Source organism: Stomoxys calcitrans, chromosome 2, assembly GCF_963082655.1.
Source record: "Stomoxys calcitrans chromosome 2, idStoCalc2.1, whole genome shotgun sequence".
Classification (NCBI taxonomy): Eukaryota; Metazoa; Arthropoda; class Insecta; order Diptera; family Muscidae; genus Stomoxys; species Stomoxys calcitrans.
The window spans coordinates 99760264-99778294 of record NC_081553.1 but is presented as its reverse complement, the minus strand read 5'-3'; the positions used below and the strand labels follow the sequence as shown (position 1 = coordinate 99778294).

General features: G+C 41.1%; 1 protein-coding gene and 1 long non-coding RNA gene across 3 annotated transcripts in view; one reads left to right on the top strand and one right to left on the bottom strand.

The window, feature by feature from the left end:
- LOC106093624 (uncharacterized) overlaps window positions 1-18031 on the top strand; it is a 70987-nt gene that overhangs the window by 13447 nt on the left and 39509 nt on the right. The gene's annotated exons all lie outside the window — the stretch shown is intronic.
- LOC106093567 (paired box pox-meso protein) overlaps window positions 1-18031 on the bottom strand; it is a 213676-nt gene that overhangs the window by 194041 nt on the left and 1604 nt on the right. The window contains exons 1-2 of one of the 2 annotated variants that reach the window (XM_013260660.2): window positions 11092-11227; window positions 7588-7660 (exon numbers count right to left, since the gene is read on the bottom strand). The exons of the other annotated variant lie outside the window; for it this stretch is intronic. Coding sequence (XP_013116114.1) covers window positions 7588-7609 — 22 coding nt within the window. The 5' untranslated portion in view covers window positions 7610-7660; window positions 11092-11227. Of the gene's footprint in view, window positions 1-7587; window positions 7661-11091; window positions 11228-18031 lie in introns of those variants that run through there. 2 annotated transcript variants of the gene reach the window in all.

Below are 18031 nucleotides of genomic sequence, written 5' to 3'. Positions count from 1 at the left end.
TCCTTAAGTGTGAACAATCACACATAAAAAGTTTCTCTGCAGTAAAGTCGAACAATGGGACATACCAATGTGGCATACGGACATTGTCATTTACATTTCTCAGAGTACTCAGATTTTAGGTTGTATTATTATTATTTTTATTTGGTTTTAAAATATTTCCTTGTTGTATTTGGTGTTTTTGTTTCTTGGTTTCGCTTTGTTGCAGCATCGTTCAACACATTAAAAATAATATTAATTTGTTATGCTTGTCTTTTAACATATGGGAAGGGCGAGGGGGAGGGGGAGAGAGCGAAGGATGCCATGGCCTATGTGTGAATGGTCGATTGAGTGTATGGTCCCGGCGATATATAAAACCTACGGCTGGCTGAATGGCTGTCTGTCTGTCTGCCTGCCTATCTGCGGCCTGTTCGCCCATGGGCCAATGGCTGCTACTTGGTGGCGGAGAATAATTCATTCGGCGTTTTTCAAAAGGAAATGTCATACATCCAATTTGTTGCCAGCACTAAATGATGTTTCGAAAACGAAAGCGAACGTTTGTTTTTCGGTGGTATGGAAGTAGCAGCAGCTCATACTGCTGTCCAATTATGTCTTTTCATTTTTATTTTCATTTAAATAATATAAAACATGTTTTATTCGTTAGTACCATTTGAGAACTCCCCCATCACACTAAAGCCCCAAAATTTATACATTTTTTTCTTTTTTGAAAATATTTCTTGTGCGTTTCCCCAAAAACACATTCGTTTGGGAGAGCTCTCTACAGAAACCACAACCATTGTCATCGTATGACAGTGAAATTCAGATTTCCTTGTACAAAGTGGCAAAATATGATTGCTGTCTTTCCATTTGCTGTTGCTGCTGTGTGTAATGCTGAAATATGAGCATTTTATTTTAAAAGCAATGAATAATTTAATTACACGCTTCCGCCAAACTGAAGATGAAGTAATAACGACACAATTTCACAAAATAAGTACTTTTGGCACGATGGTGGGGTTAAGGTGTTTGAGGCTATATTCTCGTTATAATGGTATATAATGCGCACATACTGATTAAATTCATTAAATATACATTTCAATTTCTGAAAGGGAACTTTTTTTCGAAGAGTAGCTATTCACTTGCCAATAAGAAGAGACACTCGCTTTACTGTGATTGGGGAACAGTAGCTGTTCAGGCTAACCTAGATGCCTCATTTTCTGATCTGGCCAATCCATTCAACATAACCTAAAACTCATGACCTATTCTAAACGTAGCACCCTGAGACTCTTGACCTTTCCATTCGGGACATACGACTCCGGAGGGTCAATACGCCGAGCTTTTCGCCACGCAGAATGGTCTGATGCGACTAGTGTATGAACCCACACATATATCATGTGCCGAAGGGCACCAACATAACACTCTCTCTAGGGTACCACAATGGGCCAAATTGGCTTCCGAGTGAACTCACCTTTGGTGGCCAACCCGTTCAACCTAAGCTAACACTCTTGACCTATTCTAAACGTTGCACCCTGAGAAGTATGAAGTTAATGTCCTTACACTTCTTGGTAATTCCGATCACTGCACCATTTCAGCGTCCTTTTCATAAAATCCTCTTCGCACCGCCTCTTCCCCAACCCTGAAGCGGTGAATTTTTGTCCACGAAAGAAGAACTTTGTTTCCTAGACGTTGCCATAAATGCTGCAGCTGAAATGATGGAGGGAGTAATGGGGGAAGAATGAGATCGTTCATTCCGACTAAGAATTTGTTGGTTAAATCAAATTTATAAAATTCGTTTTAACCGGGCATGCAGAGATTTTGTCAGATCAAAAGAGGATGCATTTAGGACTTGACGTCTTAAAAAAAAAAATACAAATACTGAAATGATGTTCAAACCGGCTAGAATTTCGTGTGTCAAAATACTTAGACACAAAGAGATTCTTTACGAACAGCGTCTATGCGCTTTTGATTCATTCGTAAAAAGAGTAAAGGGCAACCTATCGGCAATCCCAACTCTTATAAGGGATGATCAGGTATTCACTGACCCGATTGATAAGGCTAATCTACTGGCGGAAATGTTTGCAAGAAATTCTTCCTTGCCATTTAGCAATCAACCACCTCCCGTGATTAAAAGTGATCTAGAGTTAAAAAGGTCTTTGCGGATCTCGACGTTATACTTATCCTTTGTAAGTGTTCTTCGACGCTTGCTCGTTAACTACGCAACCTTTTCAACCTTGCTTTCCGTGCGGGAGGTTTCCCGGCGCGTTGGAAGTATGAGGTGGGGCGAACAAACCTGCGAAATACCGGCCAATTGCGATATGCTCCGCGATCTCCATGATTATGGAGAGTATGGTTAACCATCATCTTGTGAGATACTTAGAGTTCAATGGCCTTCTTAGCGATATACAGTATGGGTTGGAGTGGCTCTAGATATCTCCAAGGCATTTGATAGGATCTGGTATGGTGCACTCCTTTCAAAGGTTGTCGCTTTTGGTGGTGGTAATAACTTCGTTCGATTTATATCGAGTTTTCTCAGAGATCGCGCTATACCAGTTGATGTATTGTAAATGGCTTCTCATCCAATGAGTATAAATTGACCGCAGGTGTGCTTTCTCAAGGCTCTGTGCTTTCCCTTTCTCCATTCCTTTTGCTTATTTTCTACCCATTTGCCGATGACAGTAGTCTGTGTCATTTATATTCATTCCACCATAGGCCCCGTCCTCATGAAATTGACCATAGACTCGGTCCTCATGATATTGTAGACAGTAGGCGCATTATGGATGAGACGCTCTCCCAGGATTTGTTGGCCATTTCCGAGTGGGCTAGAATGAACAGAGAAGCCTTTAACGCACAGAAGACGCAATGCTGTTTCTTGTCTCACAAGCGATTCACTGACCCACTAAAATTGTCGATATCTATTGACGGTATAGATATTGAGCAGTCAGATGCTCTTGATGTTCTGGGCATGAAGATACAATGTGATGACCGTTGGTCAAAACACGTATTTGTAGTGTCGCAAGAAGCATTCAAGTGTTTGGGCTTTCTTAAGCGGTGCAGGAAGTATTTCACCTATTCTGATCTTCTCAATATCTATACTACCTACATCAGACCGAAAATGGAATATAACTCTCATATATGATCAGGAGCTCCAAAATCATCCTTGGGGCTACTTGACCGCGGGTGTTGATTGTGAACAGTAGAGCATCCGACTCTATTGCTTATCTTAAACATCGTCGGAATGTGGGTAGCGTTGTACTGCTTTATCGTTACTTTTATGGAGTGTGTTCCAGGTATATTCGTCTTCTTATTCCTGACATTAGAATGTTCACCAGGAATACAAGACTTGACAGGAACTCACATCCGTTTGTAATTGATTGGGCAGTCTACCGAACCATGCATTACCGAGAAAATTAATTTTTCGCCCGAACCATTCGTATGTGGAATCGACGTCCGGCTGATCTGAAGTACTATCACCCACATCTCTACAGTGTGGCTGATTGCAGTGCACTGATAAACCCCCTACTTCGATCAATAGACAGACAAGGGTGTGTTATACGGTTGGATTATGTTGAATGCCTGTGCCAATGGGGAAATAGGCAACTCGGTAGGTTCCCCAGCTTTTGCTGGGGAAACATTTTAAAAGGAATCTTCTACATCAAAAATGTCTAAAAGTGTGGTTCTACTGCTTTATAAACTTTTCCTGCATGTGTAAGGAAACTCATCTTGACAAGTTTTGTGAGGATAAGCTCCTGGCATATTTCAGAAGACGAGGCTAACGGGAACGAAAATCCGAACCCTGACTATGGTCCGGTTTCGGCAAATATATATGCACCATTGTAAGGCCGCCTCGGCGGCACTAAAGGTCCTTCGGATGGAAGGTAGAACCACAGGTGTGTGGAGAAATGGTTCGTGGACTAAGAATTCCGGGATATAAGATACGCAAGGGTACGGGTATTCTGTATTTTGCAAAGAGTAGACTAAATGTTTTTTTTTCTTCCTTTGCTAAGTGCTGAAGATTCAGTGGTAGCCAGTCTTGAAATTAATAAGTCTCATTACTGGCTGGCTTCCCTTTATGTGGCACACGATTGAGAGATGCCGCCTTCAAGCTTAAAGTTGTTGGTTGAAACCACTTTTGCAGGGAAAAATGACTAATTGTGGGGTAGGTCAAGTTAGATTAGCTTGAAAACGAGGGTGCAGATATTAATTCACCCCATGCCACTATGGACATACAACTAAGCCAGTAATCGGCTTGTTGTGCGCTCTAAATACAAAATAAAAGTCACCTCGAAAAAGAAAATCTAAGTTAGGAATTCCCTGCTACTTACAAAATTCTTTATTGTTTTTCATACCACTCCCCTAAGTTGGTTCATGTCTGGTATAGTGTCCCCACCTAAGTGCCGGTATCTGTTAGACGCGAAAGCCGGGCAATGACAAAGGAAATGCTCGAACGTCTCATCATCTTCCCCGCAGGACCGATTTTACATCAGTGAGCTCGTAGCTAGCTTTGGAGGCCACCGTAGCGCAGAGGTTAGCATGTCCGCCTATGACGCTGAACGCCTGGGTTTGAATCCTTGCGAGACCATCAGAAAAATTCTCAGCGGTGGATTCCCCTCCTAATGCTGGCAACATTTGTGAGGTAATATGCCATGTAAAACTTCTCTCCGAAGAGGAGTCGCACTGCGGCACGCCGTTCGGACTCGGCTATAAAAAGGAGGCCCTTATCATTGAGCTTAAACTTGAATCGGACTGCACTCATTGATATGTGAGAAGTTTGCGCCTGTTCCTTAGTGGAATGTTCATGAGCAAGTTTTGCAAATTTCCAATTTGGGCTCGTAGTCCTATGTGTCCCGTCATGCTACCAATAGCTATACTGACCTCCTTCTTGCTTCCTTTCAGTAATAGCCTCGTCTTCTAACGATCTGGATCCCTCATAGGATTTTCGCCCTCCTACAGGCAGCCCGAAACGGCCGGTAGTTTCGCTGTTTCACAGGGTTGCATTCGCATTTGACGCTCACGCCCTTAACTCGGACTCCGTCAACCAGAAAGGCTTCGGGTTAACCAAGTTTATTGACGACAGTCCTCTGGCGTTCACCGCCAAATCGTCTGCTCTTTCATTCCCCCTTACTCCGTTATGGCCCAGCACCCAACGATGCGGATTTTGCCATCCTCATAGAATGCGGTAATCTCCTTCTGACACTCAAAGAATGTTCCTGATCTTACCGTTCTGGTTGCGATTGCCCTTATGGCCATTTTACTGTCCGTAAAGATGTTCACACTCTACGTCCTCGCGTTAACACCATACCACCTCACACACTCCATGATAGCTTGGATCTCTGCCTGCAGGACCGAATTGTGGTCAAGAAATCTAAAACAGATCTCAGTTCTTGGGTTTTCAATGTAGACCCCCAGGTCCACTCTGTCCTCTAGCTTTGACCCATCAGTGTAACATGATCTTCCAAATGGCAATACTAGGGTCCCGTCAATCCAAGACTGGCCGCTAACAGCAGTGCCTCGCACTCGACCTCAAGTATGGTCTCAGTTATCCAATCGGAAAACTCTTCCATTTCTTCCAGGTTTCCTATAGTATGACCTGTTCCTTTCCTTTATCCCTTCTCCCATCGCCTTAAATCTCATAGCCGCAGTGACCGCCTCACACTTAATCGGTATGTCTATGGGTCGGATATCAAGCATAGTCCCCAATACCCTAGTGGGCGTGATCTTTATCGCTCCGCCTATGCCAAGACAATATAACCTGTTCTACTATACTTACGTTGCACTTTTTCTCCATCGCAGTCCATCAAACTACTGAGGCGTAAGTATTAGACCAATACGCCTCTGTAGAGCCAATGGCCAATATTCTCGGATTTCGAGCCTACGGCGGGTCTACATGGTGCCCAACATCTGTGAGCCTTTTCCGTACGATGCTGAATGTAACACATTCAATTCCGAAATTGTTCTATTGAGGAAACGTGGAGCGTCGTATCCTCGTGAACAGTCAGATTTTAAACTTCTCTGGGTTAACATTGAGACCCCTAGGTATAGCCCAGTCGCATGCCATCTCCAAGACCCTTTCGGCCCTTCTACATAGCTGATTCGGATCCTTACCCCTTAGAATTATTTTAACATCGTCCACCAGGCGGTGTGAATTCCCTCCTGAGTTAGCATCCGTAATAGATTATTTAAGGTTTATCCAGTCTCTAAGGAGCCTTTCCACCCAGTACAGGTTTATGGGTTTTTTTGAAGTGATGTCTACATATTTTTGTACCACCAAAGGATGGGGGTATACTACTCTAGTCATTCCGTTTGTAACACCTTAAAATATTTGTCTAAGACCCCATAAAGTATATATATATATATTTTTTTGATCGTTGCAACGTTCTGAGTCCATCTAGCCATGTCCGTCAGTCCGTCCGTCTGTCGAAATCACCATAGCGTTCGAACGCGTAAGGCTAGCCGCTTGAAATTTTGCACAGATACTTCTGATTGATGAAGGGCCATATCGAGTTAGATTTGGATATAACTCCCATATAATCCGATCTCCCGATTTGACTTCTTAAGCCCCTGGAAGCCGCAATTTTGTCCGATTTGGTTCAAATTTTGCACGTAGTTTTCTGGTATGACTTTCAACAACTGCGCCAAGTACGGTCCAAATCGGTCAAGAACCTGATATAGCTTCCATATAAACCGACACATTTTTTGTCCGATTTGGTTAAAAATTTGCACAAAGTGTTCTGTTACGACTTCCAATATCTGTGCCAAATACGGTCCAAATCAGGCTATAACCTGATATAGCTCCCATGTAAAGCGTTCTCTCGATCATCCTAGTTCGGTTCCTAGAAACTTTAATTTTTGCTGGTTTGACAGAAATTTGGTATGTTGAATAAAAATATGCCCTACATTCAAATTTATTTTGCATAACTTTTTAGCAGAATCCATGGTGGTGGTCTCCAGATTCGGCCCGGCCGAACTTAGCTCGCTTTTACTTGTTTTGTAATTAAATTTAATTAAGACACTCATTACTGTGATGTTGTTAGGCTAAAGGATGATTGCAAGGCTATTAAACCTAAGGTCAAATCTTAGGTTTAATAGGTCTATGCGGTGGCAAAATTAATAAAATTGTTTTTAGAGTTACAGTAGAGAGAGAGTGAACGTACGGGAAAAAGAAGCGCGAGCCCGAAGAAAGAAAATGGAACAAACCACTAACACAACACAACAGAGTACATTGCAACACAAAATTTTTACTTTGGGTCGTTGAGATTCAAAATAAATTGTTGCAGGAGAATTAACAAATTTTGTCATTGTTTTTTCGGCTAAAGTTGTTGTTTCTCAACATTATTTTTATCTGCATATCATTTGTGGTATCCATTATTATGAATTTAAACCTTCTATAGGCTATATTCGGTTTTCCGTATTTTATTATTAAGGAAGGTTTTGTACTCTCTGGAGATATTAAACAAAATTCTTATATTTATAAAAGCAAATCGATTGAAATGGAAAACATTTTCCACCTGATTACTATATTGATTGAATATTTTCTTATAGTTTCTACCCCTAAATAATATAATTCTATTTATCCATCAAATAAAACTTATATATAAAGAAAGTTTGTCTATTTACCTTTGTGCCATGTAACTGCCATCAGAGATCAGGACAGATTCCGTAACTTTTTATGTTGTGTTGTTCGAAGTAACTGTGAAAAGTAATGAACATTGAATTAGTAACAAATATTTAAGGAGTTAAATATTCATTCATACATACTTCTAGAGAAGAACTCATTTTGCATGGGTGTTGGGAGGGGTGAGAATAGGAGTTATCAGGAGTTAATTCAAAATTTTTAAAATACTAAAGCAAAAACAATATCAGCTAGATTGCTATTTTGTAACTTCATTTAAATCTTTTACTACTCCTTTGACTCTCTTTTCCCCTTAGGGATAAAAAAAATTTCTGAAGAAAACATTTCAAATGAAATTTATTTTGAACAAAATTTAATGATAAATATATCCTTCGGTATCTTGTTGTATCTTTCTAATGTCTCCCATTTACGTTCAATTACCCTAATTGCTAACGTGATCGGCACACTTGGAAACAAGGATACAACATCAACGTCAAATTGGTTTCTTCGTCCTCACCAGATGTATCTTGATCTTAAATTCCGTTGCATCCCTTACATTATAAGGGGAGTTTTGAGTCAAGTTTTTTAAAAGTATCTACGACATGTCTTGAAAGTCCATATTCAGGTGCGTCAATTGAAGAAAAAATGGAAACTAACGGTATTTCCTCTTTATGGATCTTCGGAAAACCATATATATGACGTGTTACTCCACATCCTCTTTCTCTCCAGAGAATTTATTATGTTAATCGTGAACAAAGTATCTACCAATTAATTATTTTTCATTTGTAGGCCAGATCTTGAATGTCTTTTTAGCCTAGTGTATGTACATATATCATTTAAAATGCTAAGCAACTTACTTCTGTAATCGTCCTTGGTCATTGCAACTGTCTTTCCTTCAGAACTTAATATTCAAATATCTTTATTGGGCCACTGCATCTACGACGAAATTATCCCTGTAGTTCAGCTCTGATCTTCTTAACTGGTCGTCTATCAATGATGTGAATTTGGCTCTGGCAATGTCTTGTTGTTCTCTGCTCTCGATACTTTGAATGCAATCCTCTCTCTTACACTCTGCTATACATCTATGAAATAGAAATGTGGTTTGTGTGTGTGGTAGTGAGTATTTTGGGCCGAGGTATCAGTCTCTTCAAACACAGTATTCGCTTCCCACTCCTCGCTCCCGTGAAAGTGAATCCCAAAATCCTTCATTGGATAGGTCTAGGCACCAGGTTGTTGTTGTGTTCTATTCTTCGTCTGCTTGATTCTGTTGAGTGTCAAAACCCAGGAACTCTGCGACTAAGATAAGGTGCTTCCACAGGGATCTGGGTCTGAGTCGAGTGGGTCTGGCTAGGTAGTTAAATAGGTGACATGTATCGTGCAGTCCCTGGTTACAATCGGGACATACATCTTACACGTCGGCATCAATCCTTGCTCTGTGGAGTTTAGTCAGCTGCATCTGCCGGAACGTAGTTGAGCCAGAACTACTCTGGTTTGCCGGGGGAGGTCAATTTCTTCAGGTGCAATCGGAGACGGTCGTTCTTGCTATCTTGCTGCTACCGTGTCTGCATGCATGTTGTCTAGACCTGCTTGATATGCCGTTTGATCTAGAGGTTCTCTCTTGTAGCACAGAACCTCACGCTCTAGATCATGTACCTTAAGGCTTCTGGGCGGTGGATATCTATCCACAAGATGATGATTTGGATGATCTCTGCGATAACAGCCTCAAAAGTTGTTGCTTAGACAGCATGTAGTTATGTCTTCGCACTGGTAGGATCTTTGTCTACTGATGAGGGTGGTCCACATGAGAACTCAGGAGACTGCCCGTCGTAGTTCGGAGGGCGGCATTCAAACAGATCTGGATATTATTCTACTGCGTCACACAGCTGACGAGACCACACTGGCGCTGCATAACTTAGCACAGACCGGCCAATTGCTTTGTACGTGGTCAATAAGGTTTTCTTTGTCCGAACCCCAAGTGCTGCCAGCAAGTGACTTGAGGACCTTGTTTCTAATTTTGACTTTATCGCAAATTGCTGTGGCATATGGGGAGAATGTGTAAGAGCTTTCAAATGTGACCCCAAGTATTTTGGGACACTTGATTATCGAAATCATTTCTCCATCGACCATCACAGTCAGCTCAGTATTCACCTCACGCGTATTTGTAGTGAACAATGTGGCTGAAGATTTGGTGGCAGATATCTACAGATTTCTAAATATGAGGCAAGTTTGTTGAAGTAGACTTTCAACCTATCGCAGATGTCATCAATGAGCCATGATGCCATGATCGTACAATTGTCTGCATATGATACGATCTCTATGCCGTCTGGAGGGGGTGGAATGGAGGATAGGTAGAGGTTAAACAATGCCGGAGATTTCACCCCACCTTGAGCTCCCTGTTTCACTCTACGGTGCTTCGACTTCTTATTCCTAAATTCCACAAATGACCGGCGACCACTCAGATAATTCGCGACCCAGCGTTTCAAGCCTGACTGGAGGGACGTGTTGGCGATGTCCTCAAATAATTTGGCATGGCTGACCGTGTCGAATGCCTTCGATAGGTCCAGTGCCACGAGGACCATCCTATCACATGGCCTGGGCTGATTGAAGCCACGGCAAATGTGTGCGGTGATGGCATGCAAAGCTGTTGTTGTGCTATGTAGTCTTTGAGATCCATGTTGATGCTCGGCAAATGGAAATTCTCCTACGTGGCTCGGGAGGAGTAAGCCTCAAGCGTCTTTGCTACTGGTGAGAGAATGGAAAACCGTCTGTATGACTCCCCCAAACTCGGGTCCTTTCCAGGCTTCAATAGCGGGATCACTCTGCCCATTTTCCAGATATCGGGAACTAGAAGAGTGTACAAAGACATATTGAGGACAGTTGTAAGAAACTCAACTCCAGGTGAATCCAGATTCTTCAACATCAAAATAGCGATTCCGTCGGAGCCCAACGCCTTGGAAGTCCGACGACGAGGACGCAGAAGGCGACGACGATGACGCTTGTGACCCACTGCTGGCTATGTTCGCACAGCACCTTGCGACACATCCAGTATGACTATACTCCCGTAGTGAAGTGAGGCCAGAGCAAGATCGGAAACCGGTTACCGGTCACCGACACCGACCGATGATGGAGGCGGTTTTGGCAAACCGAACAGAACCGGGGTCTGGCGTTCTTTTCAATCCCGGCACGGACCAGAAGGCACTCCGGGATGTGCTTCACTCATGACGAAAAAAGACGAACACGTACACTAAGGTGGCAGCCCTTGCCGATGAGGGTTCCGTCGGGTCAATCCTGTGCGTACAACCGGCTGCAATGGGATTGATGTTGGCACCAGGTTGTCTAAAACTGTCCTCATTTTGCCCACCGCAACCCAAATTTCCTATTTGGTAAACATGACATATTTCGAAGAAATCTCTAATGTTTATTAATCAAAGTGGAGGTTTAGTAGAAAGGAGCATTAAAGGATACACCCATGCAATCATCTGTTGGCTGATGAACTCATATTTACTTACTATCTCTCGCCCTCAGTCTCAGAATGGTTCCTCTCCTCAGAGCACTTTTAAGTCCTCTTGATATTTCAATGCTTAAAAATCTCCACAATTACTTCACTTCATTGAAAGTTACGAAATCTGGCTCTTTGATCCTGTGGCTATAGAAATTTGAATTAAAAGGTTCTTTGTTATTTATGGCATTGGCACTTACCTCCCTTTTCCAAACGTTGCAGAAATTTCTCCATATTGGGACATTTTTTTTATATAATATGCTAATATTATTCCATGTTTTCTTGTATGATTGGAGGCAAATATTCTTATATAAGTGCTAAGTATAACTCAATCCCAAAACGCAGTATGTTATCACCTGCAAGTAATTGTGATTAGGGCATATACTTTAGGCGATAAATGATTTTTTGTTTTGTAATTTTTTTTATGAGTTGTTCCCTAAGTGTAGAATGCAGACACTGACAATATGTCAGGGCCTTTTTATAGTTATTCGAATTTTTCCCATACCCCCATTTTACAAAACTCGGAGATGGGTGCACCGATTTAAGCGAAATTTTGTATGGTACCCCAAAAACACGAAATTGGTATTAAATCTTGTGGTCGAATAACTTGGGGGGACGCCCCATCCCAAAACCCAAACGAACGGGCATGTTTACCGATTGGGACATATGGCTATCAAATGAAAGGTTTTTAAGAGTAGAGTATAAACTTGGTATACAAATTCCACCCTATATGTTAGGGGAAGTCCCCCTCCCCTTTGGGCAATATGGGTATCAAATGAAAGGTTTTTAAAAGAAGAGTACATAACTGACACGAAAATTAATTCCTTGATGTTTGAGGGTCGTTGTACAAAGTTTCAGCCAAATCGGATAAGATTTCGCCCTTCAGAGGCTCAAAAAGATAAAACGGGCGATCGGTTTATATGGGAGCTATAGTAGGTTATGAACAAATTTGGACTATACTTGCCATGCAAATGCAAATTTGCCCTTGAGCTTTCGATTAAGGAACAGAGGCAAACTTCTCACATATAAATGAGTGTTGACCGATTCTAGTTTTAAGCTCAGTGGGGTCTTCTTTTTATAGCCGAGTCCAAACGGCGTGCCGCATTGCGACACCTCTTGTGGAGAGGCTTTTATATGGCTGCCATACCATTTCTTCAAATGGCAAAGTTGCTCACAAATGTTGCCAGCATTAAGAGGGGATAACCACCGCTGAAAATATTTTCTGATGGTCTCGATAGGAATCGAACTCAGGCGGTTCAGCTTCATTGGCGGACATGCTAACCTATACTTGCTGGTGGCCTTCCCATACTTGCCATAGTAAAGGGTGATTTTTTTGAGGTTAGGATTTTCATGCATTAGTATTTGACAGATCACGTGGGATTTCAGACATGGTGTCAAAGAGAAAGATGCTCAGTATGCTTTGACATTTCATCATGAATAGACTTACTAACGAGCAACGCTTGCAAATCATTGAATTTTATTACCAAAATCAGTGTTCGGTTCGAAATGTGTTCATTCACCGTAACGTTGCGTCCAACAGCATCTTTGAAAAAATACGGTCCAATGATTCCACCAGCGTACAAACCACACCAAACAGTGCATTTTTCGGGATGCATGGGCAGTTCTTGAACGGCTTCTGGTTGCTCTTCACTCCAAATGCGGCAATTTTGCTTATTTACGTAGCCATTCAACCAGAAATGAGCCTCATCGCTGAACAAAATTTGTCAAAATTTGAACACATTTCGAACCGAACACTGATTTTGGTAATAAAATTCAATGATTTGCAAGCGTTGCTCGTTAGTAAGTCTATTCATGATGAAATGTCAAAGCATACTGAGCATCTTTCTCTTTGACACCATGTCTGAAATCCCACGTGATCTGTCAAATACTAATGCATGAAAATCCTAACCTCAAAAAAATCACCCTTTAGTTGAAAGTCCAAATAAGAGTCTCTTGCAAACTTTTACCCAAATTGGATAATATATGCGCCCCCTAGAGGCTCAAGAAGTCAAGACCCGAGATCGTTTTATATGGGAGCTTTATTAGGTTATGAACCGATTTATACCATACACGGCGCAGTTTTTGATGGTCAAACAAAAACACTATATGCAAAATTTTAGCCAAATAGAATAATAATTGCGCCCTCTAGCGTCAAGATCCAATAACAGTTTATATGGAAGCTTTATCAGGTTATGAACCGATTTAGACCATACTTGGCGCAGTTGTTGGAAATCGAATTAAAACTCCTATTGTAAAATTTCTGCCTAATCAGATAACAATTGCGCCCCCTAGAGGCTCAAGAAATCAAGATCAGAGATCGGTATATATGACAGCTATATCAGGTTATCGGCCGATATGAACCATACCTAGCACAGTTGTTGGAAGTCATAACAAAACACTTCGTGCACAATTTCAGCTAAATCGTACAAAAATTGCGCCCAAGAAGTCAAGATCCAAGATCGGTTTATATGGCAGCTATATCAAAATATGGACCGAATGTGGGCCCATTTTCCATTCCAACCGACCTACACTAATAAAAAGTATTTGTAAAAAATTTCAATGGCATAGCTTTATGTCTTCGAATGTTAGCGCGCTTTCGACAGACGGATGGACAGACGGACGGACAAGGCTAAAGCGACTTACAATATCAAGACGATCAAGAATATATACACTTCGTTGGGTCTCAGATCAATATTTCGATGTCTTACAAACGGAATGACTAAATTGGTATACGCCCTGTCCTATGGTGGAGGGTATAATGAAAGTGTTGCGCTTTGTTTGTTTGTTCCGAATAGACTCAAAAACGGCTGAACCTATTTTCGCGGATGGTAGAGTTTGGTCAATATAGGGTACTTCATTTTGTGATATTCGCGAGGGGGGCGGATCCTCCCCTTCACCTAAATTTTCAAAAACGCCAGATCAAAAGAAAGATGCATCGATTTAAGCGAAAATTTATATACCCCTTTTGGTAACCCAAAATTGGTATAAAACGTTGAGTCAACCGTGGGGGACGCCCTACCTCAAAACCCTCCCAAATGGACATGTTTACCGATTGGGACAATATGGGTATCAAATGAAAGGTATTTTAAAGTAGAGTACACTCAACTAAATTTGCTATTCAAAAGAGCAAAATGTTTGCTAAAACAGCAGTTTTTGTGTGTTGAAAATGGGAAAGCAGTCATTACTGCTGTTTCAGCAAACATAGGACTGCTGTATTAGCAGCTGTTTTGAATACACAAGTCAGCTTTTTTCAGCTACTTTTTATGGTAGCCTGTTACTTGTTTTAATTATTTAGGATTTTTTTTTTTTGATTTTTTTTAGAAATTTTGTTGGAAGAGATGATTTTAATTTGTGGAAGCTTGATCCATCCATTGGTATACATTTGATCCATCCATTGGTATACATTTCGAAATGTGGCTAAGCTAGCTCGCATTTTTGTTATTGCTCTACTTATGTGTATATGACTGGTATAGTCTTTTGTATGTAAATTTAAACAAAAAAGATTATGGAAAGTATACATTCAGTGGTGATTAACCATGTCTATCCTTCCGTCCGTATGTCTGGCGAAAGCACGCTTACTTTCGAAGGAGTAAAGCTAGCAGCTAGACTGTAAATGGGCCAAATTGGTCCATGTTTTGATATAGATAACCTGATATAGCTGTCATATAAACCGAACTGGGGTCTTGACTTCTTAAGCCTTTAGAGGGCCAAATTTCTGTGCGATTTGGCTCAAATTCGGCATGACGTGATTTGTTATGACAACAGTGCTAAATATGATTCAAATCGATCTCTAATCTGATATAGCTGCCATATAAACCGATCTTGAATCTTGACTTCTTGAGCCACTAGGGCGTATTTTTTATCCGACTTGGCTGAAATTTAGCTTGGAGTGTTTTGTTATAACTACTAACAACCTTGCTCAGTGTGGTTCAAATCGGTCCATAACCTGATATAGCTGCCATATAGAGGGCGCAATTCTCATCCGATTTGGCTGAAGTTGTGCATGAAGTATTTTGTTATGACCTCCAAAAACTGTGTTAAGTATGGTTAAAATCGGTACATAATCTGATATAGCTGCCATAAAAACCGATCTGGGATTTTGATTTTCAAACCTATAAGGGGCGCAATTCTCATTCGATTTGGCTCATGATTGTGCATGAAGTGTTTTGTTATGACTTCGAAAAATTGAGTTAAGTATGGTTGAAATCGGTCCATAACCTGATATAGCCGACATATAAACCTGGGTTCTTGACTTCTTGAGCCTCTACAGGGCGCAATTTCTGTCCGATTTGACATGACGTGTTTTGTTAAGGTTTCCAGCAATTGGTCCATAATCTGATATAGCTGACATATAAACCGGTCTTGAATATTGACTTCTTGAGCCTCTAGATGGCGCATTTTTTATCCGATTTGACTGAAATTTATCATGGCGTGTTTAGTTAAGACTTGCAACAACTGTGCTAAGTATGGTTGAAATCGGTTCATAACCTGATATAGCTGTCATATAAACCGATCTGGGATCTTGTCTTCTTGAGCCTCTTGAGGGCGCAATTCTCATCCGATTTGGCTAAAATTTTGCATGAGGTGTTTTGTTATGACTTCCAATAACTGTGCTAAGCATGACGCGAAAACGGAGCATAACCTGATATAGCTGCCATATTAACCGATCTCGGATTTTGACTTTTTAAACCTCTAGGGGGCCCAATTCTCATTCAATTTGGATGAAATTTTGTACAACGGCTTCTCCCATGACCATATGAACATACATATCAAATATGGTCTGAATCAATCTATAGCCTGATACAGATCCCATATAAACCGATCTCCCGATTATGCTTCTTGAGCCCCTACAAAGCCCAACTCTTATCCGAATGGACTGAAATATTACCCAAGGACTTCTACTATGATCTTCACCATTCTATTCATTTATGATCCTAATCGGACTATAACTTGATATAGCCCCAATAGCGTAACAATTCTTATCCATTATTCTTTGTTTCCCTAAAAGAAGATACCGCGCAAAGAACTAGACAAATGCCATCCATGGTGGAGGGTATATAAGATTCGGCCTGGCCGAACTTAGCAAACTCTTACTTGTTTCTTCTAACATCACCTTCATAATTAAGCAGCTGTCGTTTTCAGCATACAACAAACTTTCAGCAGTAAGCCTGCTGACCTGAAATTGCAGTACTACTGCTGTAATAGCAGAACTACTGCTAAAATAGCAGCAAAATAAACTACTAATATTCAGCAGACAGTGTTTGCTATTTTCAGCAAACTTTTTTTTTGAGTGAACGAGCTTGATATAACAATTTGAGCCCAATTGTCGGGGGTTTCGATTGGGGCACTAGGAGAACACAAAACGTATAAAAATTTGGGGTAAAATCCCAAGGGGACCACCCACCCCAAAAACTACTTCCAAGCGGACATGTAGGCTGATCAGGACAATATGGGATTCAAACGAAAGGTACTCGAGAGTAGAATACGAAACTTATTTAAAAAGTTAGGGTCTATTTCGAGGCGGGTCGCTCCAAGCCAAAATTGGGGTATACTTTTAGGGTGGGTCGACCCATGTACATTGAATGAGACAATATGGGGCTCAAACGAAAGGTATTTGAGCGTAGAATACGAAGTTTACACAAATTTTACTCAATTCACGGGGGTTCGCCCCACCTCAAAATTATGCGCCAAAGTAACATGTATGTCAAACGGGCCAATATGGAATTCTAATGAAAGGATTATGAGAGTTATATAAGTTATAAATTATTTTCAAATAATTACACCCACTTAAGGGTGTAGCAAAGCACCCCGGGCCAGTTAGTTTGCTTGAGGATTCTTTAGAGTGGAATTCGAAAATTATATAAAAAGTTGGGGTCCGCCAGGCGGATCTCCTCCCACCAAATTGGGACACAATTTTTTTTTTTTTTTTTTTTGGAGGGGGGGGGGTGGGTTCTCTTTTACGCCGAATGCGATGATATGGGTATCAAATGAAAGGTATATTAAAGTAGAGCACGAATTTGATGTAACAAATGAAAGGTATATTAAAGTAGAGCACGAATTTGATGTAACAATTTGACCCCAATTGTCAGGGGACCCGCCACCCCACCCAAAAACCGCCCAAAAAGTAAATGATTGCCTATTGGGGCACAAGAAGAACACAAAACTTATAAAAATTTGGAGTCAAATCCCAGGAGGGGCCACCCCACTCCAAAAACCACCTCCAAGCGGACAAATCGGCTGAAACGAAAGGTACTTGAGAGTAAAATACGAAACTTATATAAAAAGTTGGGGTCTATTTCGAGGCAGGTCGCCCCAACCCAAACTTGGGGTATAATTTTGGGCTGGGTCGACCCATGTACATCGAATGGGACTATATAAGGCTCAAACGAAAGGTATTTAAGAGTAGAAAACGAAGCTAATACAAAAGTTTGGCGCAATTCCCGGGGGTCGCAACACCTCAAAACTATACCCCAAAAGTACATGTATTGCAAAGAGGCCAATATGGGATTGTAATGAAAGGATGATAAGAGTTATAAGGGCATATAAATAATTTTCATATATGGGCCATGTCAAAAGGGGGCCGCAAACGCTTAAAGGTGTACCGAAGCACACCGGGCCAGTTGGTTTAATGTAAAACAGATATAAAAAAAAACAATTTTTCGATAATACCAATCTTTCTACTACTACAAGGAGGCCACCGTAGCGCAGAGGTTAGCACGAACGACTGGGGGAATATCAAATCCTGATGGGAATATCATAATGAAATTTAGCGGTGGTTATCCCTCCTTAATCGGGCGACATTTGTGAGGTACTATACCATCTATTTCTAAGTTTTATTAAAAATGCATTTACTTTCTTATAAAAAATCCGCAATTACTTTTTGGGCAACCCAATAGTATGGCAGCATTGTAAAAATTTCTCCATAAAGAGGTGTCGCACTGCGGCACGCG